The sequence below is a fragment of the Telopea speciosissima genome, chromosome 2 (genome assembly GCF_018873765.1).
Source record: "Telopea speciosissima isolate NSW1024214 ecotype Mountain lineage chromosome 2, Tspe_v1, whole genome shotgun sequence".
Lineage (NCBI taxonomy): Eukaryota > Viridiplantae > Streptophyta > Magnoliopsida > Proteales > Proteaceae > Telopea > Telopea speciosissima.
In genome coordinates, this window is record NC_057917.1 from 72,073,283 (window position 1) to 72,092,931 (window position 19,649).

General features: G+C 38.5%; 1 protein-coding gene and 1 long non-coding RNA gene across 3 annotated transcripts; one reads left to right on the top strand and one right to left on the bottom strand.

The window, feature by feature from the left end:
• The first annotated feature begins 1,130 nt into the window (after positions 1-1,130).
• Positions 1,131-1,702, top strand: LOC122649552. Its single transcript, XR_006331306.1, has 2 exons — positions 1,131-1,200; positions 1,301-1,702. It is a non-coding gene; the product is annotated as an uncharacterized LOC122649552 (long non-coding RNA).
• A 1,121-nt stretch (positions 1,703-2,823) lies between these two features.
• On the bottom strand, positions 2,824-14,044 carry LOC122649539 (flocculation protein FLO11-like). Of its 2 annotated transcripts, XM_043842725.1 has the most exons (17): positions 13,850-14,044; positions 13,452-13,572; positions 12,661-12,722; positions 12,108-12,195; positions 11,879-11,940; positions 11,501-11,597; positions 10,520-10,999; positions 7,522-8,196; positions 6,997-7,029; positions 6,860-6,895; positions 6,723-6,758; positions 6,456-6,614; positions 6,270-6,371; positions 6,075-6,158; positions 4,808-5,015; positions 4,658-4,703; positions 2,824-3,559 (listed from the first exon to the last, which is right to left on the bottom strand). In XM_043842725.1, exons 2-17 carry the CDS (start codon positions 13,548-13,550, stop codon positions 3,421-3,423), a joined length of 2,406 nt encoding a protein of 801 aa, XP_043698660.1. In that variant the 5' UTR covers positions 13,551-13,572; positions 13,850-14,044; the 3' UTR covers positions 2,824-3,420. The 2 variants fall into 2 exon arrangements, with proteins under 2 accessions (XP_043698660.1, XP_043698661.1); XM_043842726.1 differs by lacking the exon at positions 6,860-6,895 and having other exon boundaries at positions 13,452-13,574; positions 13,848-14,043.
• Positions 14,045-19,649: the final 5,605 nt, after the last annotated feature.

Sequence of the window (19,649 nt, forward strand, 5' to 3'; positions counted from 1 at the left end):
GTCAGGTATTCTTCGATCTTTAAAATAAATAAATAAATAAAAAGCAAAGTTATGTGGTCGAATGACATATGGGAAGTTCATGGAAAATTACATTCCCCACTGCATAACAGTATTAAAGTGGGAGTACAGTGTCCTTGTTGATACATCTTTATTTAGTGAGTTACTTAGGCTCTGTATGGTAATGTTCTTATTTAGTGTTTCTGGTGTTTTTTCATTTTTTTGGAACAGAAATTCGTTATAATCTGAATGGTATGTCCGGTTTGTTTTTTTGTTTTTTTGAAACGAACCGAACACTTGACACACTTTTAGCACACATTTGAGAAACACCAATTGGGAGAAGCATTTTTTTTAAAAGTCGGAGAAACATGAGCTTCACTTAAGTTAACGAGGGCAAAATTGTAAAGTAATATCTAAACATAACAAATAGTGGTTTTTTACCCTAAATCCTCAAAACACTCTCATTCTCACCTCTTCTGTGCAAGAACGACGACCATCGTCCTCGCCCTCTCCATCTTCTCTCTCTCCTTTGCCCTCTCCCTCTTCTCAATTCGATCTCGCCCTCGCCCTCGCCATCTCCATCTCCATCTTCTCTCTTGCCCTCGCTCTCGCAGGCTTTGGGCTTCTGACCTCTCGCCCTCGCCCTCTTTCTCTGCTATCGTGTTCGAGTTTCTTCTGGTATTGTTCATATCAGAGGAAAACCAATTTCCATTTCCTTCGTGGATGCTCCAGCCAAATTTGGTAAGTCTCCCTTTCTCGTGTTGTTTCTTCCTAGCTAAGTTATTCCATACTCATCATCAATGATTCGAGGTTTTAATCTTAATTTTGCTTCCTCTCTTCTCCTCAAGTTTAAGAATATGTTCCAGATCATCATTATGAACTAGTTCTAATCCTTGCTTTTTAATCCGTTGTAATAGAAATTAAAGCTTTTGGAAATATTTGAAGGCTCTGTAAATCTGTTTTGCACTTGATTTTGCATTGAGAAGATGTGACAGGGAAAAGGAAGCCCCATTAATCTGTTTTGCACTTGATCAAATCTGTAAATCTGATAATAATAGCTTTTCTACTATTATGTGTGACATCACCTCTCAAACAATGATGTAAATTTTGAAATATCCACTTGATTTTGCATTGAGAAGATGTTACAGGGAAAAGGAAGCCCCATTAACCAACCATTCGGTTTTTTATTTGAACCAGGTTTCCGTAAGAATTAAGAAAACCTGATATTGAGAAATCAAGAATCTGTTAAATGATAGGATTTGAAGTTATTATTGAATTTATGCTTCATTATGTCGTGATGCAGAGAAGTGAAGATGGTGATGAATTTCAGGTTTTGGAACCAGTGAGAATGGAGAAGAAGCTTAAGAACAATTTGGTGCCTATGGGTGGAGGAGATGAACAACTGACGACTGATCTAAACTTACCCGTTTGTAGAGATATTGGAAATGGGTCTTGACCAGGGAAGGAGAAGATTACATGGTCACATCAGGTGGCTTTGAGGGCTTAGATAGCACTTCTGTGTTAGCTGATTGGCCATTTCTGTCTGGCCCTGCAATGGTTAATCATCATCATTTGTAGAGTTTTCCATTTTTGTTTTCTTCTTGTAATTTGTATAGGGAAAAGAATGAGATTTTATAGGTCTAATGTTTATAAGTGGAATTTGATGAAACAATTCTCTTCTAATCAAAATTCAGAAATTGTTCATCTCTCTCTCTCTCTATCTCTCTCTCTCTCTCATCCTGATTCTTTTGTATGTGGAAGTATAGCATAGAAGCAAAACCGGTGTTGGAAGTAGTATAAAAGCCAGTGTAGGTGGCAATTACATAATTTTTGATAAACATCAGAAATGATTCTGTTAAGTGCGATCCATACAAATTTTTGTTTTTTCTAAACTTTAGAAACGTTTGTTTTTTTAGAGTTACCATACAGCATTTTAGGACCCAAAAACGCTCAAAAAACACAAACACATAAAAGTGTACCGGACCCAAAAACACACAAAAAAAACAGAAGCGTTATATTGTTTGGAGCGGTCTTTTAATCTCATTATTGATATCCCTCCTTCAAGGACTTCTTCTGGGGAATCAACTTTCCCCAAATCCTGAGTCAGCTGCAATTACATTGTGATCCAAGCAGACAAATGCACTTCACCTATGGTTGAAATTTTGGATGGGTTATGAGTTTCCAAATCTTTTTCCATGGAAAATAATCCATCAAAGACCAATTCACTTTGCTTGCATCAGGTTCTGATGAGTCTAATGATTGATATGAGGAGATCAAAATCGAGTAACAATGAGAAAGATTTTCCATTTTATGACATTTATTACAGAACAAATTTGACCATGGCCCACAATTAAACTTGGAAGAGGGCAGTAAAACCTGAAATATTCAGAATGATTTGCAACTCCAAATTTTTTTAGCTTGTTGCCAAAACTTGCAGTTGTGAAACACCACTCTCATCTACCATAAAGGCATCAACCATATCACCTCACCAACATGTAAATTGCGGCAGAAATACAAGGTTGAGTTTATCCTTCACAATTAAACCGACATTCCTAGGGGAGAATGACTTGATCAAGAAAAAGCTTGCTTCACTACCTCTTAAAGAGAACAATATCTTTCATGAAAAAAAAACCATTTCTTCTTCCACAAGAGATTTGGAACTTAAGGATCAATTCAGGTGAAGTAGTTATCATGGTTAGATAACACTCGAACGAAAACCACAATGAGTTGCTCCATTATTCAAAATTACAGCTAATTATTCTTGAGGAAAGAACATAGGCTCCCAAATTTCATTTGATGCAAGCACAACCCAGAAACACTATAATCACCAACAAGATCAAAGCATATTTATAAATTTTGTTTCATCATCAATACAAACTCCAAAACACTAACAAAAATCTTATAGTTCTCAGAGACTCAAAGCGACAGCAGTGATTGTGGAAGAAATGGTGACAGGAGCCTGTTTACCCTTTTTCTTGGGGGCTGAGGGGTGGGGAAAAATTGGGGTTTGGGAAGTACAAAACCCGACGGACAACAAGCAAATAAAATACAATCGCCATAGGGACAGACATACAAAACACCCGATGGAAGCATTACCAAATAATAACTAGATTTACAGCAAACACAAACTATAAAAATAAACTGGTGTCCCCATAGAAATGCCAGCCATCACACTGCTTCTCCAGACAATCTTCCCCTTTCTCTCTCTGCTCTTCTTTTCTTCACCTTCAGGCTTAATACATGGCCTTGCTAAACATTATACCTTAACTGGGCAAAGATTTATAACAATACCTCTCTCATTCTCTATCATTTCAATTGATCTTCAATCAGAACAAATCAAACTTTTCCCTATGATGTGATGAGGTTGTAACAGCAAGATGCTGCTGATTCTAAAATGGCATCAAGAAGCCTTCGTACTTCTATCTATCCAAATGGGTTTCCTCCAATAGCAGAAAAAGATTTCGGTGTAGCAGGTTGTGAATATCTGCCAGCAAGGTGCTGATCCATACTCAAGTTCCCAAAAGCAGCTCCATCATTGCCTAAACCCCCGGCTCCTTGGTGTCTGCAACGACAAACAGAGAATTATTTTTGTAAAGGGATCTCTATGGAAACTAACTAATATCATCAACTTCTCTCCTTCTAATTACCAAATCAAAATCCATTGTTCCTAAAAAAAGAATCATATTAGTGATTACATCACCCTTGGGTGAGCCAACTAGCACAACTCAGCTAAGCCTTCTCCCAACTGGGCACGCAAGCAAACACACCTGATCAAATCACAAGGAGGAAAATGGTTCGGCGGCTATTGAAGTAAATACATGCATGGTAATTCAGTTTGCAAACCAACCCCGACACTTTTTTGGGCTCATAAAACTGATCAGATGAATCACTTGCGGGTGAAGGCAGTGAGGCGATCATTTTTCAATCTTACTTGAGGTTGGGCATCTCATAAATAAAAATGCAGGAAAGTTTAACCATGCCACTCTTACTTTTTGTTTTCTCATTACCTGTTATTATGATCTCACTAGAAGCACGGATTTCAGTAGGCTATTGTCATTTGACCAAATAACCTTATCTTTAACCATCCTTGGGCAGTCCCTATTTGGCTATTTTCTCAATCTTTACAATTTATAGATCAGGTTGAAGTCAAACAGTAGACGTTTTAACTGCACCATGGTCAATATTACACCAACTGGGTAGTCTTTACTGTTAGAGAAAATTTTGACCTTTTTTCCGGTCATTATTTGATATATTTTTTTTTAATGGTATCCATGTCACAGAGGGTGGTATATAAGCCATGATATAGCACATTTAAACCTTCCAATGCATCATCTTCAAGTTAAGAACTGTACCACGCTGAATATGAGTACCAAATAATTATTGTTCGACGATCATATTTTCTTGCAGTTTTCGTGAAAATTGGTGTTCATTACCCATGCAGTACAGGGAACTTGCATCTGCAGGTGCACACACATGTCTACGCATGCATGTGTGCTCACAAGCATCCGCGTGTCCATGTTTCTACATGCGTACACAATTTCATTCTGCATGTAAGGAGCTCAATCATCATTCCAAGAATTTTAATGCTTTGAAGGTCACATTATTAGCAAAACTTATCCTTTTATATATGGAAATATAATAAGAATGCTGAAGAAGGTACCCATAGGGAAGCATATTGCTGGATGACTGTTGGCCCATGTATGCACCTGACATTAGTGAACCAAATGTAAGGAAAACTGTAACACGAGGAGAAAAGAAAAACGGGTGGGGGGGAATAAACAAAACAGAAAGACAGGAGTTGTGATTTTACTTGGAGGCATTGCTGATGCATAAGATGGTGACTGGGGACGCAGGGCTGATGCATAAGATGGTGACTGAGGTTGCAGAGTTGATGCATAAGATGGGGATTGTGGATGCATCCATTGTGCTGGTGTGGTACCAATGCTATTAGTACGCAATATGCTTGTAGGTCTTACCATGTTTGGTAGTGCTCCTTGCAGCGATGCCATGGAAGGAAACTACATCAGAAGGAAAAGATATTATGAAAGGCTTGATCTTCCTCAATATGTATTCAAGATTAAGAGGCTTAAATACATCATAGAATTCCAGCAAATATAGTAGTCAACTTACCTTGTTAAATTAGTAGATTATAAATACATAAATTTATATGAACAAAACTGAAAAGGCAACCAGTTGGGAGCTTTCTCAATCAAAATTTAAGGCATCAATGAAGTTTCTTTTTGTACCCCACAACCTGTATTACTCTATGTTACCAGGGTGTGAGTGTTACAGACTCAAAGTCTGCCATGGACATGAGGTGTCACACTCGGAAAAAAAAAAGGGCATACCGAGTGCACGAGGCTCCCGCCACTGTCAGACTCTACAAATCCCAAAGAAACAGGATTCGGGGCCTCAGGCACCTACAACTCAACTCTATTCAAAGCCATACTTGACACTAGTCCTAAGCTATGCATCTCTTTCCTCACTTCTCTAGTTCTTTTTCTTCTTATTTTCCTTCTGAAAGGGTTGGACTCGAGACAACCGGTGAGAGACCCATGTCAGCGGTGCACCCATGACCAATTCTGTGTCCACACGTATGAACACACTACTCAGCAGACCAACAGAGAAATCTAAATAACATAGGTAATGGTCCATGAACGGTAAATAAAATCCAGACTACTTCAATCATATCCAGGGTCCTAAAGATGCCATTAACTTCCAAGGCTTCAAACCAATGATCAAGCTTCTGAGAGGGTTGAGATTCTGTAGAAATACTCTCCACTGAGCTAAGTGCCTTATTCGGGATACTGGTATCCTTTCCAATGATAGCAAGCAGCAATCTTCAGGTTTTTTCAAAATCTAGTACGACATTACATTAAAAAAAATCATTTTTATATTAGCATCCTAAAACTTATGACGGGCAAATCACAAAAAACATTTTAAAATTAAAAGCACAAAACTATCAACAGATTTGAACAAGATATTTATGCATCATGCTTTGAAACACAATCACATTAACAGCCTACAAAACTTCATTAAACAAGAAGTTCCCAGAACACTGTTAAAGGAAGGCATACCATTGAGGCTTGACCTAGATTTGGCTCAGTATTGAGGTCAAACGGGTTACTTGATTTTGCTGAATTGGGAAAGGCTGACATTGGCTGTCACAGATAATCCCACATTTCAAATTAGTAACTGTCAATATGGCTATGCAGATGTCACCAAAAAAAACCAACAAATTTGACACAATAATCGGTCTCAATGTCAAATACCATTGCAGTAGGATATTGCATGCCAAATCCCATCCCATTATGTGGTCCAGTTTGCCAACCTGGAACTGTAGGAACTGATGAATAGGCCGAGGTGAAAAGATCCTGTAAAACATTGGAATTATTATTTCGAATAAAAAAATTATGAGAACAAAACCCAAAGAACCAACATAAAAGAAAACTCTCTACCTGTGGCAGTTCTTTTCTTCCACTAAGTTTTGCTTCCACAGGGGCAGGTTGTAATGGAACTCCAGAACTGGCATCTTGGACTGGCTTTGATTGAGATGGTTGAGAAGTTGGAGCGCCCAAAGCTCCCGGTACACTTGGTGCAAAGGAGGAACCCCATTGCTAATAAAAGGGGGGGAGGGGGGCATAAGCCAACAACTTAAATTACAACCACCATGATAACAACAGCAATAATAATAGAAGAAGACCAAATCACATCACATTTCTTACTTGATTATTTGAAGCTTCACTAACTGAAGGAGTGAGCTGCAGCATGGAAATACCCATAAGGAAAGAAGTTATACAGCTACCTACCATGACACAACAATAAACAACAATAATAGAAAAAGCAACATCATGCGTCTTACCTGACTGGTTGGATTACCACTGACTGAAGGAGTGAGCTGCAGCATAAAACCACATAAGGATACAACTTATACAACTACAATGACCAAAAGACACTGTAGTGACAATAACAAGAAGAAAGTTATGTCACGTATCTTACTTGGTTATTTGGAGCTCCGTTAGCTGGAGTAAGCTGCAGGAAGAAATGCGCTTAAGGCAACAACTTAAACCATAATTGCAACAACAACAATAGTAGCACAGGTTCTGTAAGTGGGTCACCTAGAGAAGCTTCTCTATCTGGGTCAGGAATCTGCTACAAGGCAGCTCAATAGGTACTCGAATTTTGTGCACAGATAGCCCCCACCTTTTAGCCCAAATAGAGCTTGCCACATTAATAGAAGTGGCCAAAAAATTTAAATTTTGAACAAAATTGAAATAGATTGCTGGGCAGTGAATGATCCAAGAGGAAAGGTCCAATTAATTTAGGGTAACACAGTTAGTCAAGCCATCAAATTTGCCATGTAGCTAATGAAGTCCTACTATCCATACAGCAGCGAGAATGGCCAAATCAGCCTTCCATGTGATCCACTTAGAAAACCTTTACCCCATTAATAACGATAATGTTATTGTAGGGGATATGATGCTTACTATAACAACATTAGAAAGAAGCAACATTATGTCTTACATGATTACTTGGAGCCCTGCTAGCTGGACGACTAGCCTGATAAGCAGCAGATTGACTATCAGAGGTAGTAAATAAAGAATGCTGATGCTGCTGCGCGTTTGGCCACATGCCCCCATCAGTAGCCTTTACGAGGGTATCACCGCTACTCGACATCATGCCTCCATGTGCAGCGGTTGGAGCATTGCCACTGACTGGAAACATTGACATGTTCCCTGATGGCGCAACTGCTGGAGCACCATGACCATGTGATGTTGAGACGCCTAGAGAAGCAGCTGTGAGACCAGCACTAGGTGGGAACATTGAGACATTGCCTACAGGTACAGTTGCTGGAGCACCAGTACTAACAGGGAATGACGACATATTGCTTATGGGCGGAGCTGACAACTGAGATAATACAGATTCCAGTGTGTTCACTGAAGGAACCTGAGAAACCTTTTCTTGTGTACCAAAAGCAAAAGAAGCCCAATTGTTGCTGTCAGTGTATGAACTTGTTGCCGGCTGTGGAACTGACTGAATTGTAGGTGGTGGTGGTGGTGTTGGTTGTGCTTGTGGTGCAACTGAAGCCACAGGAGGTTCAGGATCAGCATTGAAGTCAATCAAGCTTCCAGAATTTGCCATTTTGAGTTCCACCGAATTTCCATCAAGGGACCCCAAGCTACTGGAAGATGCAGTTCTCTGCAGTAAGAACCCTTTGAAGGATAAGTAAACTTCCACCTAAATAATAAAAGCCCAATAGACTCAAATTCTCAGATCTAGCATACAATAATTTCATCCCACAGGATCCAGGATAAACGGGCAATCTCAAGTGCTACAGAAAACAACTTTTGGACTGGGGAAATAGCTTCTATTGCTGTAGGTCCTGAGTATCTTAATAGCTCAACTCACAGTTTCTAGGGAACAAAAGTAAAAGAAGGAAAAGAGAACAAAAAGATGCATGGGCATGGGCTCACAAGAAAGGGGGAGAGAGACGTAGAATGTAAGAGCAGGAAGAAGATTTGCACTAAATAGTTCAAATCCAAGAATTCAATAAATGGCATTCGACCTAGGATGTAAGAGATCCTGCAAACAGGCCCATGGTACTCGCCAAAAACTCTCTTATTCTTCTCTCATTCAAAATCCCAAACCAAAGCTAAAAGAATTGCTTTCCACAGAATCCTCCCTCTTTTACAATAACGGTTAAAACTTCACCCCCTCAACCAATATATCTGACACCACAAAGACTAATTGATCAAAATACTACAAGGCTTTGCTGCAAGAAACTTCACACGCAAAGGGTCAATGGCCCCACAAACCTTACTAAGATAAAGAGCACCCTCTTCAACCCTTCTTCTCCTTTTGAAACTTTTGCCAGGATGTTTTTCTTTGTCACCCTGATTTAGGAGCTTAAGGACCTCTCCCATAAGGCCCAACTAATGACCAACCAGTCCACCCAGTCACCAATCCTGTCTTTTGTCTGCCTTTCTGTATTCCAGCAATGTCAACGACAGGGAGCAATCCAGTCTGTTCTCCTCCTCCAGCAAACAATGCAAATGGAGGGTGGTCTACGATCAGTCAATCACAAAGAATCAAGATGCCTACTGGATCCTAGGGGCGCCTAGCATGCAACAATTTCTTTTGGCCCAACAAGAAAATGATATATTGGATTAACTGAAAAAGAAGTGGGTCACACTCTCCACAAGACCAATAGGGAAACACACAATTTAATGCATAGTCCATTTGTTTTGATCATTTATCCTTCTTTTCTATTGTGTACAAGTTGGTTTTGTCACGTTATTCACACTTCAGGTAAATGATTATGTCTACCAGCTTTGGAGAACTGCCACAATCTAGTGTTCCTGCAAAGACTGGAGATTGAAACATGTATCTGCCTTTGGAGCAGGTGGAAACTTGATTCAGCCTTCAGAACACCTAACCAACCCTATAAACAGCTTTTAAATTTCAAAAGAGTAGAGAAACTTAGCAACAGTAAGGTTGCTCCATTGTGACCAAGTGGTCACAGGTTCGAGTCTAGAAACAGCCTCTCCGCAAAAGTAGGAGTAAGGCTTGCTTACATTATGACCCTCCCCAGACCCCGCAGTGGTGGGAGCCTCGTGCATTGGGTACGCCCTTTTTTAGAGAAACTTAGCAACTGAAGCTTGCTTTCTAGCAAAAGGAATTTGATTAAGAGAAGAAAAAGCATGTACCCAGTGCTGTCACATTTGTTTCAAACATTCTAGAGAAAATAAATCCAACAAGCTAATCGTAAACTACAATCAGGCTGATCAAGACCAACTACGAATACAACTAGGTCATATGTTTGTCAATGTGAAAACATTGTCAATATCAATATACACCACCAAGCAGTTTTGCGCAACAAACTGTGCACAAATCAAGGTCCTGCTGCTTTAAGCAAGTCCTATTAAGTCTGAGTGAGCTGCAGTCAAAAAAGAGGAGTCTAGTAAGTTATTCACAATATATCAGACAATCCATAAAACTCAAAAGGGGGAAATTTTTTTTTTTTTAAGAAAAAAAAGGGCTTTGGCACACGGAGCTTGCTGACCCAGGCCATTATGCTTCACATTGGCTCATTGGTGATTGAAGCTTAACACATAAATTTTAAACAGACCCAAGAAAACACAGCAGAATGCAGAGATTTTTGGAGATGCGGCTCAACCTCAACAGGATAACCAACAACGGTGGAGGTCTCAGATTTTCATGATTCTGACAAAAGAGTCAAAAGACTACTAGACATTACAACTGTAGCCATCATAGCTAAAAGACATGACGAAATGAACATAGTGGAGTTTATGCAAAGCAATACTATCTCAGTATCTCCGAATTGTATGCATCTGTGCTTCACCAAACCATTATTTATAACATGAACAAAGAATAAAATTAGTGACCAACATCCAATCATCTTACTTGTGCTACACTATGTGTTTTTCTGGCCAAAAAAATGCTAGAAGCATTTTCTAAAACGCAAATAGGTCAAAAGTCATAATCCAAGATGGAACTTCACCTGTGTATGCGCTGAGCCATCCACAACCTTCTTACCATTTTCTTTAGGAGGTTCACCAACCCGAAGAGGAGGAACATCCTCACCCAAGATATCTCTGACAGGACGTACCATAGGAGGACTGGAGGCATCCAGGTCCTTTTGATGGCTTGGTGACTTGCCCTCCGGCCTGGATTCTCCATCAGAAAACCTGCGGTCTTCAGATCGCCGGCCATTTGGAAATTTATCATCTCGAAACCTATCATCAACCACTTCGAAACGAGCAGGACTTCTCCTGTATTCACCATGCATTTGACTTTGTTGATCATATCCAGGACTTCTCCTTTCATCATTACCATATCTGAAATTTCTGTCATCATTTCTACCACCAGAACCATATCTTTCACCATGTCGACGTTCATATGCATCCTCATAAGGAGGACTACGAGAACCCCCGCGATATGTATCAAACCTTCTGTTTTCATTAGAATCCTCCCTATCACCCTGTTGATACATGAAAGCAACAGCTTTAATGAATGAAAGGTCGAGACATTAGAAACGGTTTCCGTCATGACTACATTAATGAGAACCAGAAATGCAAATTTTGTAGGTTACATCAGTCTATGAAGGCCATTTTCTAGGTTACCATCAGACTAACCATGTCAAGAATGGACATGGGAGATCTTAACTAAATAAAATGTCCTGGTATTCATAACAACCTCCTCGTGATAGTTGGAATCCACCACAATTTGCCACAAGCAAACATGGTTGAGTCCATGCAGTAGAGGACCTTGCTTCCATCTCATTGATCAAGTTTCAGACCAAACAGGTTGGGGAAATGCCTTAACAATGAGCTCAAAGTTATAAAAAGAAATATAGAAATGGCATTAGATTCCATTACAGTTGAATCAAACATCACAACTCATCGTTCATTTATTTCTTAAAATTATTTGTTTAAATGATTTAAGGAAAAGGAGAATGGCTTGTAGGCTTAACTCAGCTTACCATTTTCACCCTAGGAGGCTTGTCAATAGTCTTCTCACCAGTATATCTTCGATCCACATAAACATGTTTGATGAAATCCCTGAGTCTATCAACATTACTGGAAGCAAACCTTTGAATCAGAATTTCATCCATTGCTGACATTGCTCAAAAATATAAAGGGAAAGAGAACGCTACCTAATTGCATGCGGTGCGTGGCCCCTGTGCCCAGACACAGGGCCACGCGAAATGAGTGCCACGCCCCTAGGGATTTCTGCCTTTCCATGGGGGCGTGGTGGCCATTTCACATGGCCCTGTGTCGACTCTGCGCACAGGAGCCGCGCGCCGCACGCGACCAGGTAGTGTTCTTTCTCCCAAATATAAAATAGCTACAATAATAACCTGCTATCTGGCTGAGAATGACGCTGTGAGTCCCATTCTTTGAAATAAATTTCCCTAGCACGCTATGAAAAACAAAACAATTAAAATAAGAAAATGAGAAGTACAGAAGGATAATTAAGGATTTGCATTCTGTATAATTAAGGATAAGCATTCAGTATAATTAAGGATTAGCAATTCAAAAGAAGGAGAAGGGGGGAGCCAAATCAATCTAATAGGTTTGCAACTGTACCTCATTTCCCCCTCCTTGAAGAGCACTAACTTCCTGTGAAGTAAATTTAGCCATTGATACTGATTTTACACGGTGCGTGAACTCCCGACTGCAATTGTTTTTCAAAACAAATCATAAACTTGAGTCAGCACAACCATTTGCACCTAGGATATTAAAATTAGGGAAAAGGTTTGCTGGTCTGACAGGCAATGGTAGTCTAGGGGCATGGAAAGGATAGAAATCATCAGTTTAGGGGTAGTTTGGTTACTGCCTCGTATAGGGAGGAGAGTTTAGTATATTTTTTTGGTCTACTGCTCCAGATCACGTTGTACCATCTCTGCTCCCCCGAACAGGAAACTTTTCTCCATAAAATTAATAATTGATTGTAGTTGCCCTATTTATCAAGATTCTGCCCTGGACAGTAACAATCTTCTCATGCTTACAATCTCAAATAGAATCTCGTTACTCATGATGCACTAGATGCCCAATTAAAATATGTAAAATGTGGAAAAGAGAATAGAAAGAGAAACAAAATAGCAACACATTGTTGCATACAGAAGATTATAGCACTTACTGAATTCCACCACAGGTTGTGCAAATAAATGTCCAGAAGTTGGTGCAAACATATTGAGGTCCCTGAATAGCAAAAAATTAAAAAAATAAAAGAAATATTAGACCGAGTAACACATTATAAAGTGCCTTTTCAAGTCACATTGAGCACTAGCTAAATAATTCTTCAACTGAATCATAGAACCCAAGATTGTTTTAAAATTGATTCTCGAATCAAGTATGACATGACAAACACAAGTAAACAGGGAAACATCCAAGTAATCATACTCTTCAATCTTTATAAGTGCAGACCTGTTTCCCCCCCCCCCCACCCAAACTCCCACCTTCATTCCCGAAAAACCCCAAAAAGAAAATATCAGAGTTCATAGATTCAAAAATTCTCCCCTCCCCCTCTCACCTTCATTACTGAAAACCCCAAAAAGAAAAAGAAAAAAAAATAAGATAAGGTTTTAAATATTAAAATTTGACCTTTCTCACATAAGGTTTTAAATGCCTAAAGTTTCTTATGGAGGGAAAAGGTATTATTGATTACAGATATCTTCCTTATTCCAATAAGCTCAAATGTTCTTGCTGTCCCGATTACCTTACCCTCTTGTTTATTAATTCATCAAGTTAAATTTAATACACAAATACCAACGGAATTTGTAATACATTGCATATATGCTTCACTGCAATTGTAGATCTCTCGGTAAATTTTGCAACAACAAAATAATAATTGTAACGATCCAAAACTCAAATTAAGAGAAGAAGATAAGGAACAACAGAAAAGGAGAAGCAGATATTGATAATGCATACCAGACCGTTACAATTGATACATCTCCGATTCGCAGGAAGTTTCAGGAGACCCCGGATGATCTTCTCATTTTTCTCGTCTTCCTTCATACGACTTGCCATTTCTTCAGAGACACCTCAATTTCTGAGGAAATTAGAGGCGGAACAAAAAGAATCTTCCAATCAATATGCGTCTTTGGAAATCAAAATCCACAACATCAACCAAAACAAGAGAATTTAACACAGATTTCACCAGTTAAACAGAAATTCAACTCAAAGTTGTAAATTGACAATGCATTCAGAGATTTAAGAACGGATCCGAAAATATAGCGCGTCGAGACCAGGTAAGAAATTGAATTGATCGAGTCATAAACCCAGAGGGAGCGGAAAAGAGTAAAACGAGAAAGAGACCCACCTGAGACTTGATTCGTGGTTGTATGAAGGAATTCAACTCCTGAAATCTAGCTGGAGCTGAAGAAATTCTTCAAAGGAGATGACGAGCAAAAACGAAGATCTAACAGGTGCATGAATTACAGGATTTTTAGACTTTTTAGGGTTTGGAAATGACGATCTGTACAGCAAAATCTATATTTTCTTTTCCAAATTGGAAGAGAGAGAAACAATGAAAGCGACGGAGAGAGGAAACACTTCTTTTCTTCGCTGTGGTAACTCCGGAAACGTCGCCGGTTTTACCGGTGGACAACCGGTTTTTGCCGGTCCGGAGAAGGAATAATTGATTATTTGAAATTACATAAATACCCCAACCATGGTCCTGCAATATAGTAACTACTAAGCTTTACTTTACTTTGTTTTAACGAATTAAACGTAATCTTATCCGGAAGTTAGCCGTGTCGAGCTATCTTCGTTTATACAATAAGAGACCTTCCATGTGACAAGGCATCTTCTAACGTTAAAATAGAATAATATTCAATTCACGTGTCTCACATCGTATCCTCTTATGCCAATCTGACGGTACAAAACACATCTTCTCACATGAATGGCTCTTATTTAATCTTAAAGGGTCAAATTAGAATACTAAACCGTACGAAGTAAAATTGAATCCGGTTGGGACTTGGGAGGTTTCCATTAATTACCGAACACGTTTATGTTCCTGTCAGAAGCACTCGTTCGCCGACATTCTGGAATTTAAATGACTGTAATACCCCTGGTTACGAATCATCCACGTGTCCACCTGGTCTCTGGAAGCACGTAATGGAATTAAATTAAGCATAATCCAACTGTTACTGGCGGTGGTCATGGGCGGCCGGTCAGGGAAGTAAGGAGTCTCAGGCCCGAATTGGAATTAGCCTTATGGTGGGCCCACTAGAATCTATTCAAATTTTAGAGAGCAGTGAGAAGGAGAACAATTGCTATTACTCATCAGATGCGCATCGAAAAGCACATGGCAAGTTTTAAACCCGTACAGTGGGTCCCACTCCCATATGTGCTTTCACCTTCATTTAATGTAACTTTTTTGCATAATTGATGACATATTAAGAATAGATTTTGTTCTTAATTAGTATAAATCGGAAGGAGAATTAGATTGGTCTCCCATAGATTCCAATTCCAATATTCTCGAAGCCAATTAAATGGGTTGAAATAGGTATGGTTGGACCTAACTTGGTCAGACTTAGTAGTAAGAGTGTCAAATTTCAGCATGAATTAGTTGAACAAATGATCGGTTCAGCCTCGAACCCGTGGAGTCTGGTTTCGTGTTGGGGTTTTATGGAACCGATAGAAATTGAAACCGAACCACATGAACCTGATAATAAGCCAATAATAAACCGAAAAGCAATAATTATTCATTACTTTTCTTATGTATAGTTGTATACATGTGAACCCGAAAATATGACAGGATCAAACCTGATAGTAGCCTAATTTACAAACCGCTAACAAAACCTGATAAGAAATCGAGTTAAATTTGAAACCAACCAAAACTTCCTTAATGGTTTGGTTTTGGGTTGATCAAATAACCGACAAATCTGTTTCAAACAGATCAAACCGGGTTGGATCGGTTGATTGAAAACCTTAGTACACATCAAATATATAAAATTCGGAATCGAGGTCAATTGATTTTGGTCCAAATCGGGTTGGATCAGTTAAGAATTGTTGTTTATGGATCGACCAATTCGAATCGACAATAATCAAGATTGGCCTAGGCCAATCCGGCCCTTTAATTCCAATTTTTAATCCATGGAACACATGGGATCGAGCTTAATCAAAATTAGCTTGGTCATGCTGGTTCAACTGATTATGACCCGATGTTTTAAAACAATTGGGTAGCTAGTAATCATTTAAGGGGAAAAGAATGCTAATCGGTCGCATGGTTCTTGTGCCCAGACACAGGAATGCGTGAAAAGATTACCAAACGCAATAAAATCGAAAACCCCATTAAAACCAAAACCTTTATACGCACTACCATTCCCCCCCTCCACGCTGCTGGTGCAGAGGCTACACAAATCGATTAGCATTCTGTAACCCATCATTTAATCATATTAGTGTGTGGCAATTTAAGTGGAGGCCCCGAACCTATTTATGAGTCCTCAACTATTGTCATTAGACGTTAAAAATTTATACAACAACTCAGTTTTATACCAACTAAATGGAGTCGGCTACATGGATCCTTGCCCTCCACTAAGTTCTATTCAAAGTCATACTTGATACAAGGCCCAAGCTATGCACGTCTTTCCTCACCACTTCTCTTAAGGTCATTTTAGTTTTGCTTGGTTCTTTTAGTTCTTTCAATATAAATCAAATCACTCCTCCGTACTGGAACATCCATAGACTTCCGTTGAACATGACCATGCTACCTCAAACGACTTTCTTGTAGTTTATCATGTATCAAAGCTACTCCCAAACCAACTCTAATATGATCATTCCTTATTTTATCCTTCCTAGTTTTACCCCTCATATTCGCTACATTGAGATTATTTATATGGTGTTTCCTAACTCCTCAACATTCTGCACCACACATCATAGTTGATCGTATGATTGTCCTATAAAAAAATATTTTTTTAAAGGAATACGTCGATCACACAACACTCAAAATGCACCTCTTCACTTCATCCATCCTGTTTTAATTATCTGTGAAACATTATCCTTTATATCACATTCGTTATTTATGATTGAGCCAAAATACCTAAAATAATTATACAGCATATGCTCTGTCTCTGTTTTACTTGTCTTAAAACCACACCATATACTCTGTCTCTGTTATACTTATCTTAAAACCTTTTGATTCCAAGATTGATCTTCATAACTTTAACTTGGAATTAGTCATTGCTTTTGTCTCATCTACCAAAACAATATTAAAAAAAAAAAAACAAAAACAAAAAAACACCAAGGCGCCTCATCTTGAATGTCTCTAGTTAAATCATTCATAAATAAAGAACTTAGAGCTAATCGTTGATGTATCCTGATTGTAATTGAAAATTCATTATCTTAACCCTCTTATGAAAACAGAAAAGAATAGACCAAAAAAAAAACCTAATATTATAGGTGGGGGGGAGGGGGGGGGAAGTTTGAGGGAAGTTAAAATAGAAATTATCATCTAGTTTCAAGTTTAAGTAGTTCTCAAGTTATTTGACGCTACAAATTCTACCAAATAAATAAATAAATAAAGCTACAAAAAATGAAAGGACATGCACTACCCACCTCATGCAGTTTTTCTTCTTTTCCTCTTGAGTTTTTTTTTTTTTTGGTAAAATCCCTATCGAGTTGAAGTTAAGCATATCACATAGTTGGTATATATATCAACCGACATCGATATCAATCCTTGTTGATACTGAATTGATGGTACAACACAGATAAAGGATAAAATGATCGAAAAAAATATTAATATCAGTACCTTTGAGGGTAAAAATGTTCGATACATCGATACATATTGGTATCGATATCGTTTTTAAAATCGTACCGATACCATGAAATTAAATCCATATACCAAACTAATTACCAATGGCTAGGAATAAACTGAAGGATCTCAAAGGACCCAATATATGAATTAACCTTAGGACCAAAAGATTACCTAACCAAACTTGGGGGTCCCTTGTTTTGAGCCCAAAATTAAGTAAAGCTGGTCAACCTAGCATATTGACATCCCAACAGTCATGATGTCCTCGTGGAGGTGTGTGGGACCATGGGACCCTAAAAATTTATGAGTAGGAATAAAGTATTAAAAGAAAGGCTGAAATAATTTATCGATACGATCGAAGGGTCAATATTATTCTTGGTTTTTTTTGGTAATCAAGGGTCATTATCATTCGTTTCAGCAAAACCTGTCAAAGTTTAATCTCTATCAAAATTAATCTGTTACACTTGTGCTGTTGTGCAATTGATAATCCTAAGGCAGGACCAAATCCACATGCCCTACATGCTGGGTTGAAAGGCATTCTTAAAGATGTGATGTGGTATTGCCGTATTGGTATCCGTCGCCATGGATATTGTTTAAAGGTGTTAATTGTTTCGGTTTCGGTTATTTGGTTCGGTTGCAATGCAGTTTGTATTTTGAAAAGATGAAATCAAAATTGAATTGGATAAAAATCAAACAAAATCAGAATCGTATTGCATTCAAACCAATTTTATCGTTTCCTATTTGGCTTTCATTATTTGGTTCACAATCGATTTATACACGGTTTATTGTAGCTTCAGTTTTCAACGGTAAATAAGATAACCTCATATTTTCAGACCATATGCATTCTCGTATTTCCCCAATCATTCTGGTTCTCATGCCTTTGAGATTAGAAAAAAAGTATATATCATCTTTACGGGTTTTCCTTTCCCTTTTTTGTTCCTTGTTTTCCCATTTTTTTTTCATTCTCCACTCTCACATAATAAACAAACTTTATCTTCCATTAGCAGTTAAGGTTTTGTTTGTCTCAATATATTTTACTTATTTTTATATTTCAAGTATGATGAGACAATTGTTACTTATTAAATTAATCAAAAAATATTAACCCATGGTGAATGGGATCCCATTCACCAAGGGGCGGGAGAGAATGAGAATAGATATCAATAGGGTATTTTGAAACATACAAAAACCCTAGGATGATGGGTGAACCATCCTCTATGGGTGGAAGAAAACTTTGTCCCTTAAATATTATCCCTTTTGCTAGAAGTGATAAACCACTTGAATTTTTTTTATACCACAAATGGCCCTCATGCAACCATGACTGTATTGGAGCCGCATCAGGAGCCCATGGGAGGAAAGAAATTGTTGATAATTGTATTCTTCATTTAACATTACATATATGAACTATCTGTATTAGATTTTATTTAGGATCAAGTTTCCCTTCACTCATGTCGATGAGAGAACGTCTTAATCCACAGTATCTTACCCTTCGATTCAATTTAGAAAATATATGTTAGATCTTCATAGATAGACAAACGGGGGTTAACGATAACATTCACTAGCTTGGAGGGAAGCATTGGAATACCACAAAGCTTCAGCGAAAGGGTTACAATACAATATGACAACAACTCCTTTGTAGCCTCCACATGTCTCGCATTGATTCCTGCCTCCAACAAGTTTTATAAAGGTAAATTGTGATGCAGCTTTGAAACAAGGTAGCTTGGGGGGAGGCATTGGCTTGGTGTTTCGGTTAGATGTGGGACGGCCCTTACATGCGTTATTTGCTCTCCTAAAGTTCACTTATGCACGTCAAGGTGAAGCTCTTGCCATCAAAATAGCCATTGCCAAAGCGGCCACTCTGGGAATAACGCACTTTGTTGTAGAATCTGACTGCAGAGAGGCAATTCTCTACCTTCAGGGTTCTCTTATGCACCCCTCCCCTTGAAGCAGTTGTAATTCTGGACGATGTAATACGCCTGTGTAATTCTTGTACTACTGTTTCATTTTCTTCTATTCCACGGGATATGAATACTGTTGTAGATACTCTGGTCAAGAGGACCCTGTCTAGCATGTCTATGACAGATTAGCCCATTTCCACTCCTTGGCTCCAAGACATGTTTGGAGTTCAAGGGCCCTCACATGATTATCAATAAAACTTCATATTACCCAAAAAAACAAAAACATTCATTAGCTAAAGAGATTCTTTCTTCACCCTAGACTACGGAAAACATTTTCCTTCTATCTAGACCGCATTTTCTACATAGTCTACACAATTGCGCACTTCAACTGTCAAATAGGCATGAATCGACAATTGTGTAATACCATTTTTGCTATCCTGTCGGATGAAATGGTGGCGGTGTACATACACGATCATA